Genomic DNA, 24,528 nt, shown 5'->3' with positions numbered 1-24,528 from the left:
CAATGTTTATCTAATTGTATTTATATATATTAACCTTTTTGTACAATCATTTGTATAACCATCTGTAGAATTATGTATCTACCTTTAGTATAATTTGTGTAACCAACAATTTAATTATGTAACAAATGACGATGCCCTATACAACACAACAGTTGCCTACAGGCAAATAAATCCAATTCAATTCAATTCTTATATGTTATCTACACACCAGGAAAGAAGGAAAGTACAGCGATGACGGCATACGCCACCTGGGGGATAGAAGATGTACTGATAATGATTTCAGCGTCGCTGGCCAACAGATAGCATAGTGTCATAGCTGTAAGAGAGCCGTAAGTGTCTACCCTTTGATACGGAATGCTCACATCCAGAAGGTTCAGCTTGGTGCAAACGTGTGAAGCAAGTAGGCAACCATGCCATGGAGACGCAGTCGTGCTTCCTACATCAAACCAAGCGAGTTTGAAAGGGGTCAAATCGTGGCATTCTGAGTGGCGGGATGGTCCTTTCGGAGGGTTGCCACACTAGCTGAACGTGCTGCGTCAGTTGTGCATAACGATGCCGCTATCAGTTTTCACGTAAACGTTCTCACACCTGTAGAAGGGGTTCTGGACGCCCGCCAGGATCGTCGTGTTGTAACAGCAGCAGTGGCAGATCATACAGCTACCAGAGCACAAATAAGAGGGCTTGTGAGTCCATACGTGTCAGCACGAACTGTTGCGAACCGGTTGTTATATTACCAGTGGGACTGCAGACACGGACAATTCCAGCCGGTCTTGCACTCACGCCACGGCATCGATGTGCACGGCCGCCAGAGGATCGCTTTATTTATTTATTTATCTACACGTCAAGTTCCATAGTACCAGATTGGGGAGCAAATCTCCCAGGTCATGGAACGTGTCAGTACATGAAATTACAACATAAAAGTAATAACAGATAAAAATAAAATGTTTATTAACCCGAATGTAGTCTATCCATAAGTTTAAGTAAACGCAGTCAACAATACAACAGGAATCGGCTTAATATTTCGAGGAACTCCTCGACAAAATAGGAGTGATCCGAAAGCAAACTCTTCAGTTTCGATTTGAAATCAGGTGGATTACTGCTAAGAGTTTTGAATTCGGTTGGTAGCTTAGTGAAAATGGATGCAGCAGTATATTGCACATCTTTCTGCACAAGAGTTAAGGAAGTCCGATCCAAGTGCAGGTTTGATTTCTGCCGAGTATTAACCGAGTGAAAGCTGTTTATTCTTTGGAATAAGCTATTGTTGTTAACAAGAAATGACAGCAAGGAATATATATATTGAGAGGCCGATGTTAAAATACCCTGACTCTTAAACAGGGGTCGATAAGAGGTTCGTGAACTTACGCCACGTATTGCCCGAACCGCAGGATGGAATGGAGCGCCGTGGTCTTCAACGATGAAAGCACATTCTGTCTCAACGCAAGTGACTGTCGTTTGCGTGTACGACCAAGACCAGGTGAGCGCTGTCTCGTAGAGTGCTTTCACTCAAGAGACCCTGGCCCCAGCCCCAGGCCTTTATAGTCTGCGGTGCCATAAATATTTGGTGTTCCTCAAGTGGACACTAACCAGCACTCGGTATGTGTAGAAAGTTGTTGGACCCATTCTTTTTCTGTTCTTGCGTCCGCCCCCGGTAGCTGAGTGGTGAGCGCGACAGACTGTCAATCCTAAGGCCCCAGGTTCGATTCCCGGCTTGGTCGGGGATTTTCTCCGCTCAGAGACAGGGTATTGTGTTGCCCTAATCAACATCATTTCATCCCCATCGACGCGCAGGTCGCCGAAGTGGCGTCAAATCGAAAGAGTTGCACCAGGCGAGCGGTCTACCCGACGGGAGGCCCTCGTCACACGCCATTTTTATTATTATCTGTTCTTGCAACAGGAAGATGATGTGGTGTTCCAACAGGATAATGCTCGCACTCAGACTGACCCTGAAACTCAACGTGCTCTGCAAGACGTGCTGCAGCCTCCCTGGCTAGCACGACCTCCGGACTTGTCCCCAGTCGAACATGTGCGGGATATGATGGGACGAGAGTTGCTTATGCGACTTGTTGACCGATATTCTCACAGAACTACGTGAACATGTCTAACAAGCGTGGCATACGTATCCCAGGACAGTATTCGCCAACTGTACGATCGAGTGCACGCCAGAGTCGGTGCTTGCACTGCCGCTCGTGGAGGCGTATTAATACGGGTGTTTCAGCAAGCATCGACATGTGGTACCTAAGAATCGCTTGTGCTATTGATCTGTAAATGTAACCATTTCATTTAATCCGTATGTACTGTTGCTACAATAAATCTTAAGTGAATTGGAGACTTCCAAAAAGCTATACGAACTTCTTTTCCGGCAGTGTATTAATCAAAAGCTATTACATTATGAAAGTGTATTCGAAAAGAAAAATATCCAACTATCTACAATATACAAAATTGTTGAGGCTTTCGTGGCCACTTGTTGACAAACTGCCTATTGGCTTCTGTCTCGGGTTCTTCGGCCGACGTTCATCTAATGATTTTTCTGACGTTTCGCCAGCACGAGTGGCTGGCATTGTCAAAGCTTCACCCTCCATTGCCGGTGATGAACTGGAGCCGAGCTCGCGGGCGCAGACTATATGTACCTGGCGCGCCAACGTCCGAGGGCTTCTCCGCGGTCATTTCCGGTGCGGTTCTCCTCTTGCTACCTGCGACGGTCGTTCGCTGCAGTACGGGAAGCCAGGATCCGTTGACCTTAAGGCTTTCCTCTTTCTTGTTCAAACTGTTCGCGTGTTTTTGTATTTCTACAGCTTCTCTGAACAAGCGCGTGTGATAGTGGTTCTCTACAGCCAGAACTTCCGTGTCGGCGAATTTTATTACGTGGTCGGTCTCATTCAGTGCGTGTTCTGCCACGGCCGATTTCTCCACCTGCCCCAACCTGCAATGTCGCTTATGCTCCTTGATCCTGGTGTTAATGGATCGTCCAGTCATCCCGACATAAACTTTTCCGCATGTGCATGGTATGCGGTATATTCCCGACATTCCCGACGGCGAAGGAGAAAAGAGACCCACTTTCAGTGTCGGGAATATACCGCATACCATGCACATGTGGAAAAGTTTATGTCGGGATGACTGGACGATCCATTAACACCAGGATCAAGGAGCATAAGCGACATTGCAGGTTGGGGCAGGTGGAGAAATCGGCCGTGGCAGAACACGCACTGAATGAGACCGACCACGTAATAAAATTCGCCGACACGGAAGTTCTGGCTGTAGAGAACCACTATCACACGCGCTTGTTCAGAGAAGCTGTAGAAATACAAAAACACGCGAACAGTTTGAACAAGAAAGAGGAAAGCCTTAAGGTCAACGGATCCTGGCTTCCCGTACTGCAGCGAACGACCGTCGCAGGTAGCAAGAGGAGAACCGCACCGGAAATGACCGCGGAGAAGCCCTCGGACGTTGGCGCGCCAGGTACATATAGTCTGCGCCCGCGAGCTCGGCTCCAGTTCATCACCGGCAATGGAGGGTGAAGCTTTGACAATGCCAGCCACTCGTGCTGGCGAAACGTCAGAAAAATCATTAGATGAACGTCGGCCGAAGAACCCGAGACAGAAGCCAATAGGCAGTTTATCTACAATATATCAAGTTTATACTCACTTCAGTCATACCCTTGAGAGAGAGACTTCCAGATGGAAAATAAAATTCACGAATCTTTTCTCCAATGAGATCAGCATTTCGTGCGGTATCATAAAATATCGTTATCGGTAACAAAGTGTTTAAATTATTTTCGAACTCTTTCCACACTGAACTGTTCGCATAAAACCCTGAAAGAGAATGCATCGTCATTAAACAACAAGTCACAGATGTAAACAGCAATAATAAACGCTATTATACAAGGGGTAGTCAAATGAAAATGAGACATGCTAAGGAAGTAAGTAAACAGTTCATTTAAAAAGTAATTGCCTTATCTGTTAATACATTTACCCCGATGTGAGACCAGATGGTCAGTGTGTACATAGAAAATGCTTGTGGTTACCTACGGGACCACGATTGTACCCAGGTGTGGGCCATAGGCAACTTCACACATTTTTCAATGCAGGAACTGACTGTCTTGTTTCACAGTGGATACACTTGATTAGTTTTGAAATAATAAACAGTGTACTTACTTTTTTTTTCATCTTTTCATTGGACTGTTCCTTATAGTAGGTCAAACCACTATGAAGTTAATACACGTATTAAGAAAATTATAAAAGACTAGCGTCCTTTTCACTTAATCCTATTTATTGACTAAATGGAATCAATTAAAAGTTGTTATCATCTTACACATAATTTTCAATTCTACATTCTTTTCTACTGTATAGTCTCGGTAATCTGAGCGCGAATCTGTTCTTCACTGTGCCTAAGAACAAACGTGTGTTGGAGGGCGGCGTGCCCCTACTCCATGCTTCCCACGGAGAGGGAACTCAGGATAAGATAAGAAGTCAAGAATTTACATTTTATGTAAGTGGGATACCATAATTATTAGAATTTATGAAATATTTGTCTATTAGAGTGTCAGGTTTAACATAATGAAAAACATTCAGTGTAGCAGTCTTTGAAAAGACACTCTTCAAGTAGATAAGAGCTGATCAACAGAAATTTCTTTGTTCTCAAACCTCACGAAATTACCCAGGCTAATTGTTCATTCATCTGATTTACGTATGTGTCGAAGTGAACACCGAATTCCTTGCGTAGTAGTTTTTGCTCCTAAATTTGTTTGCATGCTTTTCATTATGTTTTGAGGAAAGAGAAATGAAGGGGTCGGCGGAAGAAAGTACTAATCCGCGAGACGTTTTTCGAGCTTCTCCATGTTAAGAGGGCGTCTGAACTTTTGATTCTGTTCTCAGTATCGGTTGAGGTATTACATATCATTCGTATTTTTTTATCTCAGCCGACCGCGGTGGCCACACGGTTTAGGTGCTGCAGTCCGGAACCGCCCGACTGCTACGGTCGCAGGTTCGAATCCTGCCTCGGGCATGGATGTGTGTGATGTCCTTAGGTTAGTTAGGTTTAAGTAGTTCTAAGTTCTAGGGGACTGATGACCTCAGATGTTAAGTCCCATAATGCTCAGAGCCATTTTTTTTTATCTCATTTTGTTTGTTGCATTTGTTCGGTGCGGACATCCCATGACAACCGTCCAAGTTCGTCTTTGATCCAGTCAGTCAGTTTCTTCTTTATTACAGAGGGCAGTCAACCCTCCAACCGAACACGCTGGGCTACCGCGTCGGCAAATATTCGGTCGACTTCCTGGCTTCGCTGGAGCAAGTTGCAATACTCTGCCGCTAGAGCGCTCTGAACTGCAGCGTGTAACATGGCGGTATTTAGCGCAACTATATCGGTTTGTGAGAAACAGCTTTCGCCGGCCGCTGTGACCGAGTGGTTCTAGGCGCTTCAGTACGGAACCACGCGCCTGCTATGGTCGCAGGTTCGAATACTGCCTCGGGCATGGATGTGCGTGATGTCCTTAGGTTGGTTAGGTTTAAGTAGTTCTAAGTCTAGCGGACTGATGACCTCAGATGTTAAGTCCCATAGTACTTAGAGCTATTTTTTTTAATTATACGCTCTGAGCCGTCTTCGATAAATTTACACAATTTTCTAGAAAGTAACAGCTTACGCATAAGTAACAGTAAAGGTGATGACGCTGCAGTAACAAATTAGCGGCAGAGGCAAACATTACTGTGATAACAAAAAATATTACTGCGAAATTTGTGAGGTAACGGGCGAGTTGTGGCGCCCTGGAAATATTATACGTTCGGAATTAGGGCGGCCGCACAGGGGCCCGGCAGCAAACACGTGGTGGCAAACGTTAGCCGGACGAGAGGGGTAGCCCCAGTGCATGGTCCAGCCGCGTGGCTGGGAATTCCGCTGTGACGAGGACGGTGCTTTGTGTCGATGAAGAAGATGTCTATGCCAGGAGTGCCAAAGATGGCGGACTTTGTGAAACCTTGATGGCAGACATTTCACAGTTCGTATAGAAATTAATTGTAGCCAGATGAACCATGATACCTCAAAAAGAAAGATGTACATTACCATTATTTGCACGACGATTCTGGTGGTGCAGTCAGATTTTTCATATATTTATTAGTTTAAGGTTTAATAAAATGGCTCTGAGCACTATGGGACTCAACTGCTGAGGTCATTAGTCCCCTAGAACTTAGAACTAGTTAAACCTAACTAACCTGAGGACATCACAAACATCCATGCCCGAGGCAGGATTCGAACCTGCGACCGTAGCGGTCTTGCGGTTCCAGACTGCAGCGCCTTGAACCGCACGGCCACTTCGGCAGGTTTAATATCTGACGGTAAATTATACAAGTAACACCCAGCAACGAATTTCCAAAATATAAACGCTTCATCCGATTTCGTCGATCGCCGTGCCTGTAGAAAGCTATTAGTGTAAACCTAAATTGGAATGAATTACAGGCATGTAACTTCAATAGTACATGAGTTACTGGAGGTCAAATTGGCCGATTACTATCAATAGTGTCAGACCTAAGTACTCCACAGTTACCCGAAAAAACGGTAGCAGCATGCTTATAAATATATTTATTCATCTATGTGTTTGTTCATATCCGATATATATTATTCATAAAGAAATTGGTTAAATACTTACTGTGTTTTAGAAAGCACAGACACATTAGGCTGCTGGCCTACCTGTTGTTCTATTTCTTTGATATATGTTTATTTAATTGTTTATGTATTTAATAATGTGTATTGGGGCATGTTTATGGCCCAGCCGCAGGAATATTTATTTAATTTCAAGTATTTAAATGTAAATCCAGTATTTCGAATGTGCATAAATGTGTGTGTGGGTGCGTTGGCTTGAAAATGTGGCGCGACCGCTCTAGCGAATCAAAGCGCTCGTGAATGGAGAGACTGGATATAGGAGGTAGTTCTGGAAGCGGGCAGTACGGCTCGGGACACAGGAGTGAGTGCTGGTCGTGGAGAATAGAAATATTTCGGAGTGCCGACCTGTACTCTTGTGTGATTTCCGTAGCTTCTGCAATGAAGACGTAGTGTGCGTTTAGAAGTGAATATGTCGCGAGCTATGTTGTTGTTCATAACTAATTACGTGCAGTAGGAATCTATTCTTTCCGTGTTATACAACTTATATTTTATTTAATTGCTAGACCATCGACACCAATAAGTGTTTTGCAGAAATATACCGCATTCTCAAAAGTACTTTTACTATCGTACTCATCATTTGAAGTCGTTAAGATAGTACCTGCAGATTTTATTTAATTGCAGTCTTTCATTTATAAATTTATATTTTACGTTCATAATACGCAATTGACGAGTGATAGAAACCTTTGACCATTCGATTCATGTGTGTATTCTTATCGTATACTGTAGACTCAGCAGTATTTGGCCTGCAATGCGACAGCTACGTATTCCAGCCCCTAGACAATGAAACGAGCCATAACTTTTAATATTGCAACTCTGAGTTGGAGGATGCGTAGTATGATGAAAGCCCGAAAACTATATCACCCTATCGGCAGATATGTTCATATTCAAACTTTTACAAATTTCGCTTAGCTTTAGCACGTCCAGCAATTTAATCCTGATCTACCACTGTAGTTCCCGCGCTATGTTCGAAAGTAGTAGCCTGGGAATCTCCTCCGATCATCCCTTCCAATAGAGCACAATGTCGTGTCACTAATGACTAACACCCTCCTGTTTCTCATCCTTCAGTGAGTGAGGCCAGAGTTACTACCTAGTGCATGCTAAAAAAACACGGCTGCAACGATGTCAGAAAGAACATGCAAGCTTTTTACGTATGTACCGGATTCCATAGATGAATTTGCGATGGACTTATTAAATTAGTATGTCTTATGTAAAGGAACTGGAACGATATGTTTTAATTGACCGTCTAAATCAATGCTATACCTGCACTAAAAATTCCTCCTTCATTTTCATTCACGCCAACCATCCAGTCCACTTCAGCAGGCTTCAAGAGTGGCGAGGGTCCGGGAAGAAATGAAGAAGGCGTGGCAGCTTCCTCGACCGGATGAAACAGTACGACAGGGTGTACGCCCCATTTCTAGAAAAACGAAGTATTGCATAGTTTACGAGACTTAAGCTATACTGATGAATAATAGTCCTCTACGACCAAGCGGCAAGACGGAGTCGAATTATTTTGTCCAGCCAGCTGTTACACGTTGTCTCGTAAAGGTTAAGATATTAAGTTTGTGAGATACTGAAATAATTTTGAAGCATATACTCCCCTTTGTCAGAAAAGTTCCAGGACAGGTTTCTTTAAAAACAGAAAATTGCACTTACCAAGTAATGATCCAATCCCCTATCGAAGTGACCCCCTTGGCTATCTATACAAAGTTCCCAACGTTTCTAGAGGTCTTGGAAACAAGCAGGGAAATTTTCAATCGCGATGCTTGTAAGCTTATTTGTCATAGCCCATTGGATGTCTGTCATATCTTGGCTAAGCTTTCCTTTCAGTCGCCTTTTCAGTCGCGGAAACAAGTAAAAATCGCAAGGTGAGAGAACGGGAGGATGTGGGATGGCAATAACAGAATGTCTGGCCAGACACTCTGTAATATATAAAGCAGTATGGGGTCTTGCATTGTCCTACAGCAAGAACCAGTCATGAGAATGTCACAAATCAGGGCGGCGACGTCGAATCGCTTGTCGCAAACGTTTCAAGACTTCGATGCAAAGAGTTTGGTTCATTGTTGCCCTGGAAGAACATACTCATGGTGAACTAGTCCTTTGCTATCAAAGAAAGCTATCAACATTGTTCTTATTCTCGAAGGTTGTTGTCTGACTTTTTTCGAGACTGGTGATCCAAGTCTCCGCCATTCAGAACTTCGACGCTTCGTGTGAGGGTCATATTGATAGTACCAACTTTCATCCCCAGCAATAATGTTTGACAGAAATGTGCAATCACGTCTGGCTCCATCCAGTAATTCAGCAGAAATTCTTCGTCTTTCCTCTTTCTGTTCGTCTGTTATTGTGTGAGGGGCGAATTTTGCATTACTTTCCATTTACCTACATCTTCTCGTAAAATCTTGTGATAGATCCGACACCACATGATTCTATTAAGTTCTTCTGATATCACACGCACAGTGATTGCTTAATTATTGTCCATGGTTGACCAGGGATTTTCCTGAGCTTAATGCAGAATTTTCTGTTCACTGATAGCTTACATCCATTGTGCCACCTAGCTCACATTCAACATCCATTGTGCCACCGTAATGCGCCAAGAACCCAAGAGTGTGTTCCAAAGCACATCTCTGTCGCCTTGTGAGTTTGCGCAGAAACATGGTCAAGGTCATTTCACGGACGCACACATACTAGGTAACTTAAAAAAGGCATTTGTACCTTTACAGTTCTGCAAACTCAGAAATAAAAAAATCCTGTCCTGGAACATTTCTGTCAGATGGAGTATGTTCGGTGCACTGAGCATCATAGACCGTGGTTAAGTAGAAACATGATTTTACAAATATTTGCAGCATCATCCCCAACTGTTACTTGAGTTATGTTTGTCCTGTTGATAAGAACAAATCCATCTTTTGCACTTGATTGTTTATTTGGTATTTAGCTTATCCGCAATCGGCATCATCAGTAATTTTTTCTTTTCAGTAATTTTTGAGAATGATGCTTGTGGGGAATGTCAGCGACCTCTTTAAATATTTTAAAATTTAATTAAAAACAATCTTGACCGCAATAAAAATTTTATTGGCTATGGTAACAGGTTTCCGTCAAAATGCGACCGTCTTCAGACCATGTTACATCGTGATGGCAGGTGATGGCAGTGAACGAAGCAGGTACCGAGGATACACGAATGTTGATTTGAGCAGCTGACGTACGTGGATCCATGATACCTACTCCACTCACCACTACGTTTGTCATCATTGTGTAGCATAGTTTTAAGATACTCACTTTTGGCCGAAGCTGGTAACCAGTGGCAATAAATATTTTATTGTGGTCTATACTGTTTTCAATTCAGTTTTAGTTTTCAATTTTTTCGTGTGTCCATTGGTTCTTCTGCAGCGCTAGATGCACAAGTGCAAGTTTCTTATTACACCTGCTGTAGTGTCGACCGTCCAGCAAGTGACATCGTGTGCAATGTGCAAAAGGAAATGTTGTGTGTAACGAAATGTGTAACCATGACCTACTGTCAATTAGAAACCTGAGCAGTGTGCGTCTAGTGCCTACAGAAGAAACAATGGACACACGGAAAGAATAGAAAAATGAAAATCATTGATGATGCCTAGTATGAACAGTTGAACAGTTTTTGGTGAAAAACGAAATAAACATTGTTGCAAAAGATGAATCTATTCTTATCTACACTTCAGGTCAAAAGCTTTTTGTCACCTATTACAACTTCGGATTTGTGGTTAAAACAGTGATTTGCCTTTGAATACTCCACTGTATTCTCGTAAAAAAAGTACGAACCTGTAAAGGCTAAGCGCCTCTGTTTTGTGTTTGATTGATTGTTCGCGTAGAGAGGCGCTGATTAGTATCCACAGCAACAATGTCGTGGCTTTACCTAATTCGAATAAGCCTCATTCTTTCAGCTATCTGTGTTGCTTTAGTCTACACTGCAGTGTGTGTATCTTACAGTGTGTACTTTACCTGATCAGTTTGATACGAAGAATGAGATTTTCATTCTGCAGCGGAGTGTGCTCCGATACGAAACTTCCTAGCTGATTAAAACTGTGTACCAGACCGAGACTGGAACTCAGGACCTTTGCCTTTCGCGGACAAGTGCTATAGCAACTGAGCTAGCCAAGCACGACTCACACAATTTTAATCTGCCAGGAGGTTTCAGTTTGATACGATATTACCTCATAATACGACGGAAACAGAAGACTGGAACTGAAAACCATGCTGTAATTGTAGCTCAGCATCAGGACGGCTATCCTACTATGAAAATAGCAACGAAAGTTGGCGTAGCCCAACCTACGGAAGTGTATGTATCGCCATAATTCAAGCCGTAGCAAATCTTTCGCTGAATTAGGACCCGCAATAAAAATGGTTCAAATGGCTCTGAGCACTGTGGGACGTAACTTCTGAGGTCATCAGTCCCCTAGAACTTAGAACTACTTAAACCTAACTAACCTAAGGACATCACACACATCCATGCCCGAGGCAGGATTCGAACCTGCGACCGTAGCGGTCTCGCGGTTCCAGACTGTAGCGCCTAGAACCGCTCGGCCACACCGGCCGGCAATCCGCAGTAAAGATCGCAATAATATTTGTTTATTTACCGGTTTCGGCTTACCTGAAAGCCATCTTTAGAATTTTTGCCTCGTAATACCACCAGTGTACAATCGTGGTTTCACGAGACAACCGAAGGGCACCGCACCAGCCATAGGGGTCCATAAATTCTGAAGACTGCTTTTATACAAGCCGACACCGATAAATAAACAAATATTATTGCGATCTTGACTCTGCGTGGTAATTCAACTATAGCTGTTTTCAGAAGAGTATGTTGTATAAATTTATGATCAAGTATTTCTCTACCTGGAACACCCCTAGTACCATCATACAGAGAAGATCAGTTCATATCTGTACAGAGTAAACGCCAGAGGACTCGTGCTGCACCTGAAATTCGCTAGGAAGTAAATAAAATGCGATGAGCTGCAATCTCTGTCTCAATAGTGCAATGCCATTTTCATGAACAAGGTATGAAATGGTGAAGTGCGACCAAAAATGTTTATTGCGCTAACAAAGTAAGGTGAGTCGATTGTAATAGGCACAGCAACACAGAAACTGGAGCGTAAAGCAGTGGTCCAAAGTGTTATTCATGGACGAACCTAACTTGGAAGTATTTGGAAGCCATCTTCGAATGTTTGTTCGTCGACTTCGTGGAGAATGTTTGAAGAGTCAGTGTGTGAAGACAACAGTGAAGCATGGTGGAGGGTCGGTCGTGGTGTGGGTATGTTTTCAGGGTAATGAAGTCGGTGACCTAGGGAGAATTAATGGAACATCAAAGAAGGGAGGATATCACAGGGTACTGATCAATAACGAAGTTACATCTGGAAAGAGGCGTAGGTTTGTTCTGCAGAACGACAATAATCTCAAACATGGTTCTAAAATGTGCAGACGGTATGCCAATAGAAATGAGAGGAAGGGAAGAATACAATTTGTCCAAGTCAGTCACTTCACTTTACTTACATACTGTGAACTTCACAGCTAGGTCAATAATTTACAGAAGTGTTGGACGTTGGACTGCAGCAAAAAAAAAAAAAAAAAAAGTTTGCGTGATGTGTTTCCTTGTTCAATAAAAGTGTGTAGTTATTGTCAGGGCCGTTCGAAAAATTTTTATCGGTGATGTACCGTATATAAAAAAAGTCAACTGGAATATGGTTATGAGGTTAAATAAAATTAGGCCCAAAAGGAGTTGGTGCTCGACCTACAACAGGGTCGGAAACGCGGCACACTTTGTGTTAATGAAAAAAGGTCGTTATTTTGCCCATATATGCGGAATCCCTGTCAACTACTTTCGCTAACGCTTGTTTATTGCGGATGTGATAAATTTCTGACTTTTCATTCCCCATTTCACTACAAAACCTGGAGAATCTTCTGGCTATTGCAGCGAATATCATCGAGAATAAGACTGAAACTTCCTAGCAGATTAAAACTGTGTGTCAGACTGAGACTCGACCTCAGGACATTTGCGATTTGCTGGCAAGTGCACTACCGACTGAGTTACCGAAGCACGATTCAGCGCATGAGCTCATACTGAAAACATCACCGAGATGTGGCTAAGCCATGTCTCCGAATATCCTTTCTTCCAGCAATGCTAGTCTTCCAAGATTCCCAGGAGAGCATCTGTGAATTTTCGAAGGTAGGAGATGCCGTACTGGTGGAGTGAGCTATGAGGACGGGTAGCTCAGTCGGCGGAGAGTTTGCCCGCGAAGGGCAACATTTCGGAGTCCCAAGTCTTGGTCTGGCGCACTGTTGCAGTCTTCCAGGGAGTTTCACACCACACACCTCTGCAGAATGAAAATCTCATTCAGGTGTAAGACTAACCTTAATTATGTTCCCGGCGAGCAGCAGCTTGTGGTCGTCGACACCGCGCAGACAGTCGACCATGGCGGCGTGGGGCTGTGTGGGGCAGCCCAGGGAGGCCGCCACCTGCCGCGCCCTCGCTGCTGACTCCCCATTGCGTGCCAACGTCCAGGGCGTCAGGGCGGAGCCGCTCTCCATTATGACGCGGTGGAAGAGACCTGGTTCAGTGAGGTATACCTCTCGTAGCCTAATCTACAAAAGCGTCAGGAAATATATACTGCTAGCCGCAGCAATTGTATCGCTATCCATTTGGAACCCAACAAGGGCCAAACTGAAGTGAAATATACTACAAGCTGGGTCCCCATATAATTACGTTTTCAGTACAACTGTACAAGTTGTGTAATAGTAACGCCGTCTAAATTCTGTGCATTAGGAAAGATTACGTTGTAAATTTTGTCATTCAGAAATTTTTGAGGATATCGTATAATGCCTTGTGCCTACCAGCATGATCCAAAATCTGACAATGGGTGAATTGTGGCCTACTGGATGTGTGGGGTTTTTCGTTCCGCGATATTGCATTGCTCATGATCCCATTACTGCCATGCGTATATCGGCTAGATGAATTCGTGTGGCATATACTCAATGACACGCAGGACTTCAACAGCCCCACGTGACTAGCGCCCGAGAGGAAAGACATATCCTTCATTCGGTCATGCAGGATTGTACAACCAAATCGTAGACTTTGAGTCAGAAAATGGCAGTGACACGAACAGAAACACAGAGTGGGGAGATGTCTGGAGCCATGAGGAACTTTAGTACTCAGACGATTGTGGCAGCTTCCTTTGATGCGGCAGCAGAGGTAAGCATGCCTACAGTGATGCTCCCCATAACGTCATTAACTGTAAGAGTGGCATCAAATGGTTCAAATGGCTCTGAGCACTATGGGACTCAACTGCTAAGGTCAGTAGTCCCCTAGAACTTAGAACTAGTTAAACCTAACTAACCTAAGGACATCACAAACATCCATGCCCAAGGCAGGATTCGAACCTGCGACCGTAGCGGTCTTGCGGTTCCAGACTGCAGCGCCTTTAACCGCACGGCCACTTCGGCCGGCAAGAGTGGCATCAAGTCGTCGTTCCACATGCGTCCTAATTCTTCAGTCGACCTGCGTCTGAAGGTTCTAAAGATAAAGACTCCCAGGCTTCCTGTGGTACCGTCACGTGGGCGCAGCATCAAGCGATGTGGTGTGGTGGGGTGCTATTGGGTACACGAGACGATCACTACTGGTTAGCATAGCCTTGACCTACTTGACTTAATTCCTTTGGCCCCTATAGGGGCATAGGGCATCCAGGAGAACTCGCCATCTGTCTCTGTCTTTGGCCATTTCCCTCAATTCTGCCCAGGTCTTGCCAAGTCTTTTTGCTTCCCCTTACACTGTCCTCTTCCATGTGCCCCTTGGTCTTCCTCTCTTCCTTGTTCCCTGGGGATTCCATTCCAATGCTTTTTTCTCGATGGCTCCATCTGCTTTTCTCAAGGTGTGCCCCAACCAACCCCACTTTCTCTCTCGTATCTGGTCTTCTATAGGTACCTGGTTTGTTATTCGCCAGAGCTCCTCATTAAATACTTTTTCTGGCCACCAGATATACATGGTGCGTCGAAGACATCTATTTATGAAGCTTTGTAACTGGGATGTTATCTTTTTATCCATTTTCCAGCTTTCACTGGCGTACAGAAGGACAGCCTTCAAATTTGTATTAAAAATACGGATTTTTGTTTTGTACGTGATATTTCTATTTTTCAATATTGGATACAATTGTATGCAGGCAGCATTTGCCTTTTTAATGCGGTTTTCCACATCATCTCCAGCTCCACCATCTTCCATCACTGTACTACCCAGATACAGGAATTAGTTGACAGTCTCCACCCGCTGCTCACCTATTAACAGCGGCACCTCCATGTTCCCTGCATTTACTCTCATTTCCCTTGTTTTGCCTGTATTTATCCTGATGCCAGCAGTCCCTGCTTCTACTTTCAGCAAGTTTAATTTATCCTGCATATCAGTCAGCTTTTGAGCTAATGAAACTAATTCTGTCTAAAATAATTCTGGTGAGGACCTTACTGGGCACTGACAACAATGTAATACCACGCCAGTTGTTACAGTCTGACAAATTTCCCTGTTTTTGGGAGCTTTACCAACAAACCATTTTTCCACTCCTTTGGAGATTTCTCTTCAAGCCAAATACGCTTCAGCAAAGGATGTAGCATTTTAACAGTACTTTCAACATCGGCTTTTAAGATTTCCGGTGCTATGTTGTCTAGGCCTGGAGCCTTTGCATTTTTTAGTGTTCTCAAGGCAATCCTAATTTCGTCCATTGTGGAGCACTGCAAATTAATATCATGATCTTCTTCGACTTCCTCTGGAACGTTTCTTACCTGTTCCTCTTGGTTGTCTTCACAATTTAACAGTTCCTTGAAGTGCTCCTCCCATCTCTGTAGCTGTACCTGTTGAGTTGTAAGCATCACCCCATCCTAGTTCTTAACTGGTCCTTCATGTCTGAAGTTCTTCATTGACAACCGTTTGGTAATATTGTAGAGTTCTTTCATATTTCCTTGTCTTGCTGCCTCTTCTGCTAATTTTGCTTGCTCATCTATCCATTTCCTTCTATCTCGACGTAGCCATATTTTCACTTTTTTGTTCTCCTCCGTGTATTCTTTATGCGCTTCGCTCTTTGCGCTCTTGTCTTACAAAAATTTAACTTAAGTTTTAGTTCTTTCCTGTGGCTGATTTCATTCCGTGTAGCATCGGAGATCCATTCCTTCCTTTGATGTGCCTTACATCCTAAAACTTTTTCTCCCACATCTAAATAACTGTCTTTGATTTTTTTGCCAAAACTTCCATAAAGTTTTCTTCAGAGAGGACCTGGAATCTGTTTTGTAGTTGAAGGGCAAATGTTTCTTTGATCTGTTGTTATTTTAACCTTGTCACATCTATTTTCTTGCACCTGTGATTGAACTTGGTTCTATTTGCCACTATCTTCAGTCTGAATTCCGCCAAAACTAGGCGGTGGTCACTTCCAACGCCTGCTCCTCTTCTATTTCTGACATCCAACAAAGAGTGTCGGAACTTGCGGCTTATGACTATGTGGTCTATTTGATTTTCGGTAATGTGATCTGGAGAAACCCATGTTATCTTATGGCAGTTACGATGTGGAAACAATGTGCCTCCAATGACTAGGTCATGTTCAGCGCATGTGTTTATCAACAGTTCACCATTTACATTTCTGATCCCCACGCCATGCACGCCCATGATATGTTCAAGCCCTTCATTTTCTGAACCAACTTTTGCGTTCAAGTCACCCATTAAAAATTTTATGTCCCTAGAATTTGTTTGTCTAAGGACTCCGTTAAGCTCTGTATAAAATGCATCTTTTAATTCTCCTTTAGCTATTTCAGTAGGTGCATAGCATTGAATTACAGTGACATATCGCACATTTGTTTTAAATCATGCGGTTATTATCCGTTCTGAGACTGGTTTCCACTCCAGTAAGCTCTTCTTGCTGCTTTTAGATGGTAAGAGCCCTGCACCACTCCTATGCATCGCGTCCTCAACTGTCTGACCTGCATACAACAACACTCCACCATTTTGTGTTTGCAATTCCCCAGATTCTGGCCACCTTATTTCACTTAGTCCTAATATATCGAGTCGATAGCTCTCCATCTCTTTTTCGACCTGTCTTAGCCTCCCTGCCTCTCTCAACGTCCTTACATTCCAAAAACCAATACGGGTTTTCCTTTTCAGGCCAAAGATATCCTTAATATCCATCTGGCTGTTTCTCCTTTTAGTTTCTGTGATATGTATTTTATGGTGGTGCGGGTTATCATCCCACAGCCCCCGAGTGTCCTGGTGGGGCTGCCACCTAATGGCCTGGACACTTGCCAAGGTTTTATTTCAGGGCCTTACCCCTTAGATAGCTTGTGTTCACCACGACTACAGAACGCTATCCATCCCTTCGCAGTAAGGCCTAGGTGCATCAACGTTGTCCTGGTTTCCAAGGATCTTACGCTGTCCACATTAGGGGACTGTGTCTGCTGCCACTCAATCACAGGGAGAAATAGGAAAGAAAGGGAGTGTATAGGATGGGACAGAACAGAATAGGATAGGACAGGACAGGACACTAGCCGGGACGTTGTGAGACACACTGTGTCTGGATCCTCTACAGAGACCTGTCTGGCTTGGGAGGCCCTGCTGGTAGTTGCACCACCGCCGGCATAGCGCTCCACTGTATTGGATCACACAAACCCCCTCGCCCACACAGACAGTGTTTCGTTAAGGCGGTGTCTCCTGAGGGGGGTTAACATAGCCACTGATTCATTAACCGCTGCACTTCTGGTGTGTTATGGCCTGTGGCTGTGCTTGTCTTTCAAATCTCTGCGACATTACCATTCAACAAGATAACGCAAGGTGACATGTTGCCTGTGCTGTATTGAACTACCTCCATACAGAGAGTATTAAAATGTTCTCCATATTTGTCAACCTCTGAAAACAGCTGGCCATGGTTTGCCAAGAGACTGGTTCGCCAACACTCACCAGCCACTAAGACTGGCGAACTGTGATAGATTTGAAACAGCATGAAATGATTTAGCCGTATCAGTCATCCAAGCCTCAGTTCGACTCAATGACCAGCCAGATTAGAGGTTAGGCTGCTGTCGCAGGTGGGATCTCTGTGTGCTAAGCTTTGTACTCCATATAATCCTAAATCACCTACAAATGTAATGTATTCCTCCTACTATGCTGCATTTGCATTCTTATTTTAGTTCATTTTGTAGTGAGAACTCCGCAAAAGGCTGCATTTTGAACCAATTTTGTTAAGGTACTACAGCTTATGTGAGTTGTAGCCACATAGTCTGGTATGTATAAACATCAAAGGCAGTGCTGCCAGTCGTTGCTGGGACTTACCTGGGTGTTGCAGGAAATGTATTTGCAATTGAGAATATTGAACCACCATCGACCGTGTACTGGAATGACAACAGCGAAAGTTTTTGCTGTACTGGGACTCAAACCCAGATTTTCCACATTTCATGAGCGGTCGCCATTTTTACCGCTTCGGCTGTCTGTACAGGAATCACGACCAGATCCGAACTTCCGCATGCTGTGGTCCCTGAATCACAACGTGCACTAGTACGTTACGTATATTCTCTTCTAGAAAAGACATATTTGTTTAGAGTTGAGGACCTGGTATTGGCAAATAAATATGAAATAGCAGTGCCTGTGATATTAAGAAGTATGATGCAGTGTTTCTTTCTAGATGTACTCTCAAAAAATACGTCCTTCTTGGACAGGAATATACATTACATGCAGGTTGAGCAACATGGACCACAACATATGGGAGTTTGGGTCTGGCAGAAGTGGTTAAGGCGACCGCTCGCATAAAGTGTTCGAATCCTGGTCCTTCACAAATTTTCATTGTGTCATTTCAATACACAGCTGATGGTAGTTCATATTCGCAACTGCAAATACATTTCCTGTATTTCTTAATGGCTGTAATCGCTGCAGTACCTGACATTTTGGAAATTTTGTTGTAGGTTTCTATGGGACCAAACTGATGAGGTCATCATTCCCTAGGCTTACAGACTACTTAATCTAACTTAAACTGCCTTACGCTAAGGACAACACGCACAGCCATGCCTGACAGAGGACTCGATCCTCCGACAGGGGAAGCCACACGGACCGTGGCAAGGCGCCTCAGACTTCTTAGCTATGTCGTGCGGTGCTGCAGTACCTGTTCCTTCGGACATGCATGCACCTAATGATTTGGCTACAAGTCACTAAACCTGTAGCACTTTAATAACATTGGTTCAAAATACATCTCTTTGCGGAGTTTTTGCTACAAAGTGTACTACCCCAGCTAAGGAAGCCAGGACCACAGAGACATTTGTAAGGTTTTAGTTATAGGCTATCCTTCCTTGTGCTGCAGTTTTAATTACGAGCTTTGAAGAATGAAGTAAGGAAGATTGAGATTTAACACCTGGTTTACTGTAGATTCATAACAGACGAAACACAAACTTAGATTGGGAAAGTTAGCTGGGTTTCCTTTTTGAAAGAAGCATTTCAGCAATTGCCTTAAATGAACTAGGGAAACTAAAGAAATTCTGAATGTGGATGGTGGGATGAGTTTTGGTTTATGATCCTGTTGACCACAAATACTTCTTACCACCGAGCTACTGCCCTCGGTAAAAATAAGACAGTTAAATCCGTAGTGAGACTGTCGAAAACTTTGTACACCACAATTCCCAGTTGCCTTTAGCTGGTATCAATGACACAATGGTCAACAACGTTAATAGCTACATCTGTATCAAACTTTTAGTTTTTGCGACCCTCAAGAAAAATTACACACAGATATCACTGGCAACTGAATGGAAGTCGCCAAAAATGGAATGGTAGTCTCTCTACGACGACATCCGTTCTTCATCGACACTCCCTTCCCTAACCCTTCCCCTTCTCCATTTTCATTACATCTTATCTACCAGAATCGTAAAAGCTTGTCAAATTTATGTTGGTGCTTAAGAGGTACTGGATTTGAATAAAGTGACTAGAATTACATTCATTTGCGTCCATCGTAATGAAGAACTCTGAGCATTGTGACGCTAATATTCTCAATATACACTACTGGCCATTAAAATTGCTACACCAAGAAGAAATGTAGATGATAAATGGGTATTCATTGGACAAATATATTATACTAGAACTGACATGTGATTACATTTTCGCGCAATTCGGGTGCATAGATCCTGAGAAATCAGTACCCAGAACAACCACCTCTGGCCGTAATAACGGACTTGATACGCCTGGGCATTGAGTCAAACACAGCTTGGATGGCGTGTACAGGTACAGCTGCCCATGCAGCTTCAACACGATACCACAGTTCGTCTAGAGTAGTGACTGGCGTATTGTGACGAACCAGTTGCTCGGCCACCATTGAACAAGCGTTTTCAGTTGATCAGAGATCTGGAGAATGTGCTGGCCAGGGCAGCAGTCGAACATTTTCTGTATCCAGAAAGGCCCGTACAGTATCTGCAACATGCAATCGTGCATTATCCTACTGAAATGTAGGGTTTCGCAGGGATCGAATAAAGGGTAGAGCCACGAGTCGTAACACATCTGAAATGTAACGTTCACTGTTCAAAGTGCCGTCAACGCGGACAAGAGGTGACCGAGATGTGTAACCAATGGCTCCCTATACCATCATGCCAGGTGATACGACAGTATGGCGATGAAAAATACACGGTTCAAATGTGCGTTCACCGCGATGACACCAAACACTGATGCGACCATCATGATGCTGTAAACATAACCTGGATTCATCCGAAAAAATGATGTTTTGCCATTCGTGCACCCAGGTTCGTCGTTGAGTACACCATCGCAGGCGCTCCTGTCTGTGATGCAGCGTCGAGGGTACCCGCAGCCATGGTCTCCGAGCTGATAGTCCATGCTGCTGCAAACGTCGTCGAACTGTTCGTGCAGATGGTTGTTGTCTTGCAAACGTCCCTATCTGTTGACTCAAGGATCGAGACGTGGCTGCATGACCTGTTACAGCCAGGCAGATAAGATGCCTGTCATCTCGACTGCTAGTGATACGAGGCCGTTGGGATCCAGCATGGCGTTCCGTATTACCCTCCTGAACCCACCGATTCCACACTCTGCTAAAAGTCATTGGATCTCGACCAACGCGAGCAGCAGTGTCGCGTTACGATAAACCGCAATCGCAATAGGCTACAATCCGACATTTATCAAAGTCGGAAACGTGATGGTAGACATTTCTCCTCCTTACACGAGGCATCACAACAACGTTTCACCAGGCAACGCCGGTCAACTGCTGTTTGTGTATGAGAAATCGGTTGGAAACTTTCCTCATGTCAGCACGTTGTAGGTGTTGCAACCGGCGCCAACCTTGTGTGAATACTCTGAAAAGCTAATCATTTGCATATCACAGCATCTTCTTCGTGTTGGTTAAATATCGCGTCTGTAGCACGTAACACGTAACGTGTATCCACAGGACATGTGGCCTGTATTTGAAGAAGTGTCGTGATTATCTCTCCATTGGCAAAAGATTCCGGAATAGTCACCCATTCGGTTCTCCGGGAGGGGACTGCCCAGGGGGAGGTTACCATAAGAAAAGATTGAATAATCAACGAAAGGATAACGTTCTAAGAGTCGGGGCGTGGAATGTCAGAAGCTTGAACGTGCTAGGGAAACTAGAAAATATGAAAATGGAAATGCAAAGGCTCAATCTAGATATAGTAGGGGTCAGTGAAGTGAAGTGGAAGGAAGACAAGGATTTCTGGTCAGATGAGTATCGGGTAATATCAACAGCAGCAGAAAATGGTATAACAGGTGTAGGATTCGTTATGAATAGGAACGTAGGGCAGAGGGTGTGTTACTGTGAACAGTTCAGTGACCAGGTTGTTCTAATCAGAATCGACAGCAGACCAACACCGACAACGATAGTTCAGGTATACATGCCGACGTCGCAAGCTGAAGATGAACAGATAGAGAAAGTGTATGAGGATATTGAAAGGGTAATGCAGTATATAAACGGGAACGAAAATCTAATAGTCATGGGCGACTGGAATGCAGTTGTAGGGAAAGGAGTAGAAGAAAAGGTTACAGGAGAATATGGGCTTGGGACAAGGAATGAAAGAGGAGAAAGACTGAGTTCTGTAACAATTTTCAGCTAGTAATAGCGAATACCCTGTTCAAGAATCACAAGAGGAGGAGGTATACTTGGAAAAGGCCGGGAGATACGGGAAGATTTCAATTAGATTACATCATGGTCAGACAGAGATTCCGAAATCAGATACTGGATTGTAAGGCGTACCCAGGAGCAGATATAGACTCAGATCACAATATAGTAGTGATGAAGAGTAGGCTGAAGTTCAAGACATTATTCAGGAAGAATCAATACACAAAGAAGTGGGATACGGAAGTAATAAGGAATGACGAGATACGTTTACCGGCCGCGGTGGTCTAGAGATTCTAGGCGTTCAGTCCGGAACCGCGCGACTGCTACGGTCGCAGGTTAGAATCCTGCCTCGGGCATGGATGTTTGTGATGTCCTTAGGTTAGTTAGGTTTAAGTAGTTCTAAGTTCTAGGGGACTGATGACCACAGATGTTAAGTCCCATAGTGCTCAGAGCCATTTGAACCATTTTTTTGACGAGATACGTTTGAAGTTCTCTAATGCTATAGATACAGCAATAAGGAATAGCGCAGTAGGCAGTACAGTTGAAGAGGAATGGAAATCTCTAAAAGGGCCATCACAGAAGTTGGGACGGTAAACATAGGTACAAAGAAGGTAGCTGCGAAGAAACCATGGGTAACAGAAGAAATACTTCAGTTAATTGATGAAAGGAGGAAGTACAAACATGTCCCAGGGAAATCAGGAATACAGAAATACAAGTCGCTGAGGAATGAAAGAAATGGGAAGTGCAGGGAAGCTAAGACGAAATGGCTGCAGGAAAAATGTGAAGACATCCAAAAAGATATGATTGTCGGAAGCACAGACTCAGTATACAGGAAAGTCAAAACAACCTTTGGTGACATTAAAAGCAACGGTGGTAACATTAAGAGTGCAACGGGAATTCCGCTGTTAAATGCAGAGGAGAGAGCAGATAGGTGGAAAGAATACATTGAAAGCCTGTATGAGGGTGAAGATTTGTCTGATGTGATAGAAGAAGAAACAGGAGTCGATTTAGAAGAGATAGGGGATGCAGTATTAGAATCGGAATTTAAAAGAGGTTTGGAGGACTTACGGCAAATAAGGCAGAAGGGATAGATAACATTCTATCAGAATTTCTAAAATTATTGGGGGAAGTGGCAACAAAACGACTATTCAAGTTGGTGTGTAGAATATGAGTCTGGCGATATACCATCTGACTATCGGAAAAGCATCATCCACACAATTCCGAAGACGGCAAGAGCTGACAAGTGCGAGAATTATCGCACAACCAGCGTAACAGCTCATGCATCGAAGCTGCTTACAAGAATAATATACAGAAGAATGGAAAAGAAAATTGAAAATGCGCTAGGTGACGATCAGTTTGGCTTTAGGAAAAGTAAAGGGACGAGAGAGGCAATTCTGACGTTACGGCTAATAATGGAAGCAAGGCTAAAGAAAAATCAAGTCAATTTCATAGGATTTGTGGACCTGGAAAAAGTGTTCGACAATATAAAATGGTGCAAGCTGTTCGAGATTCTGAAAAAAGTAGGGGTAAGCTATAGGGAGAGACGGGTCATACACAATATGTACAACAACCAAGAGGGAATAATAAGAGTGGACGATCAACAACGAAGTGCTCGTATTAAGAAGGGTGTAAGACAAGGCTGTATCCTTTCACCCCTACTCTTCAATCTGTACATCGAGGAAGCAATGATGGAAATAAAAGAAAGGTTCACGAGTGGAATTAAAATACAAGGTGAAAGGATATCAATGATACGATTCGCTGATGACATTGCTATCTTGAGTGAAAGTGAAGAAGAATTAAATGATCTGCTGAACGGAATGAACAGTCTAATGAGTACACAGTATGGTTTGAGAGTAAATCGGAGAAAGACGAAGGTAATGAGTAGTAGAAATGAGAACAGCGAGAAACTTAACATCAGGATTGATGGTCACGAAGTCAATGAAGTTAAGGAATTCTGCTACCTAGGCAGTAAAATAACCAATGACGGACGGAGCAAGTAGGACATCAAAAGCAGACTCGCTATGGCAAAAAAGGCATTTCTGGCTAAGAGAAGTCTACTAATATCAAATACCGGCCTTAATTTGAGGAAGAAATTTCTGAGGATGTACGTCTGGAGTACAACATTGTATGGTAGTGTAACATGGACTGTGGGAAAACCGGAAGAGAAGAGAGTCGAAGCATTTGAGATGTGGTGCTATAGACGAATGTTGAAAATTAGGTGGACTGATAAGGTAAGGAATGAGGAGGTTCTACGCAGAATCGGAGAGGAAAGGAGTATGTGGAAAACACTGATAAGGAGAAGGGACAGGATGATAGGACATCCGTTAAGGCATGAGGGAATGACTTCCATGGTCCTAGAGGGAGCTGTAGAGGGCAAAAACTGTAGAGGAAGACAGAGATTGGAATACGTCAAGCAAATAATTGAGGATGTAGGTTGCAAGTGCTACTCTGAGATGAAGAGGTTAGCACAGGAAAGGAATTCGTGGCGGGCCGCATCAAACCACTCATTAGACTGATGACAAAAAAAAAAAAAAAAAAAAAAAAAGCACGTCATCTTCGAGGTGTAGCAATTTGAATGGCCAGTAGTGTACGAGGTAATTACATGATGATGTTACAAACTTTCAGGGATGATGGAGAAGGATAAGTGTATCAATTTGGTGCAAGGGACCCTTGACTGGGAATGACAGTGTCAAAACGTATAAGGTTGTTAGGTTAGAGTTGTTTAACGTCCCGTCGACAACGAGGTCATTAGAGACGGAGCGCTAGCTCGGGTTAGGGAAGGATGGGG

At 43.6% G+C, this 24,528-nt stretch overlaps 1 protein-coding gene across 1 annotated transcript in view; it reads right to left on the bottom strand.

The window, feature by feature from the left end:
* The window catches only part of LOC126252456 (juvenile hormone esterase-like), a 124,880-nt gene that overhangs the window by 25,997 nt on the left and 74,355 nt on the right, over positions 1 to 24,528 (bottom strand). The window contains exons 5-7 of the mRNA XM_049953351.1: positions 13,021 to 13,217; positions 7,912 to 8,065; positions 3,643 to 3,809 (exon numbers count right to left, since the gene is read on the bottom strand). Coding sequence (XP_049809308.1) covers positions 3,643 to 3,809; positions 7,912 to 8,065; positions 13,021 to 13,217 — 518 coding nt within the window. The remainder of the gene's footprint in view (positions 1 to 3,642; positions 3,810 to 7,911; positions 8,066 to 13,020; positions 13,218 to 24,528) is intronic.

The sequence above is a fragment of the Schistocerca nitens genome, chromosome 4 (genome assembly GCF_023898315.1).
Source record: "Schistocerca nitens isolate TAMUIC-IGC-003100 chromosome 4, iqSchNite1.1, whole genome shotgun sequence".
NCBI classification, from domain to species: Eukaryota; Metazoa; Arthropoda; class Insecta; order Orthoptera; family Acrididae; genus Schistocerca; species Schistocerca nitens.
Note: the sequence above shows the minus strand (reverse complement) of the source record. Positions and strands in the feature narration are given on the sequence as shown.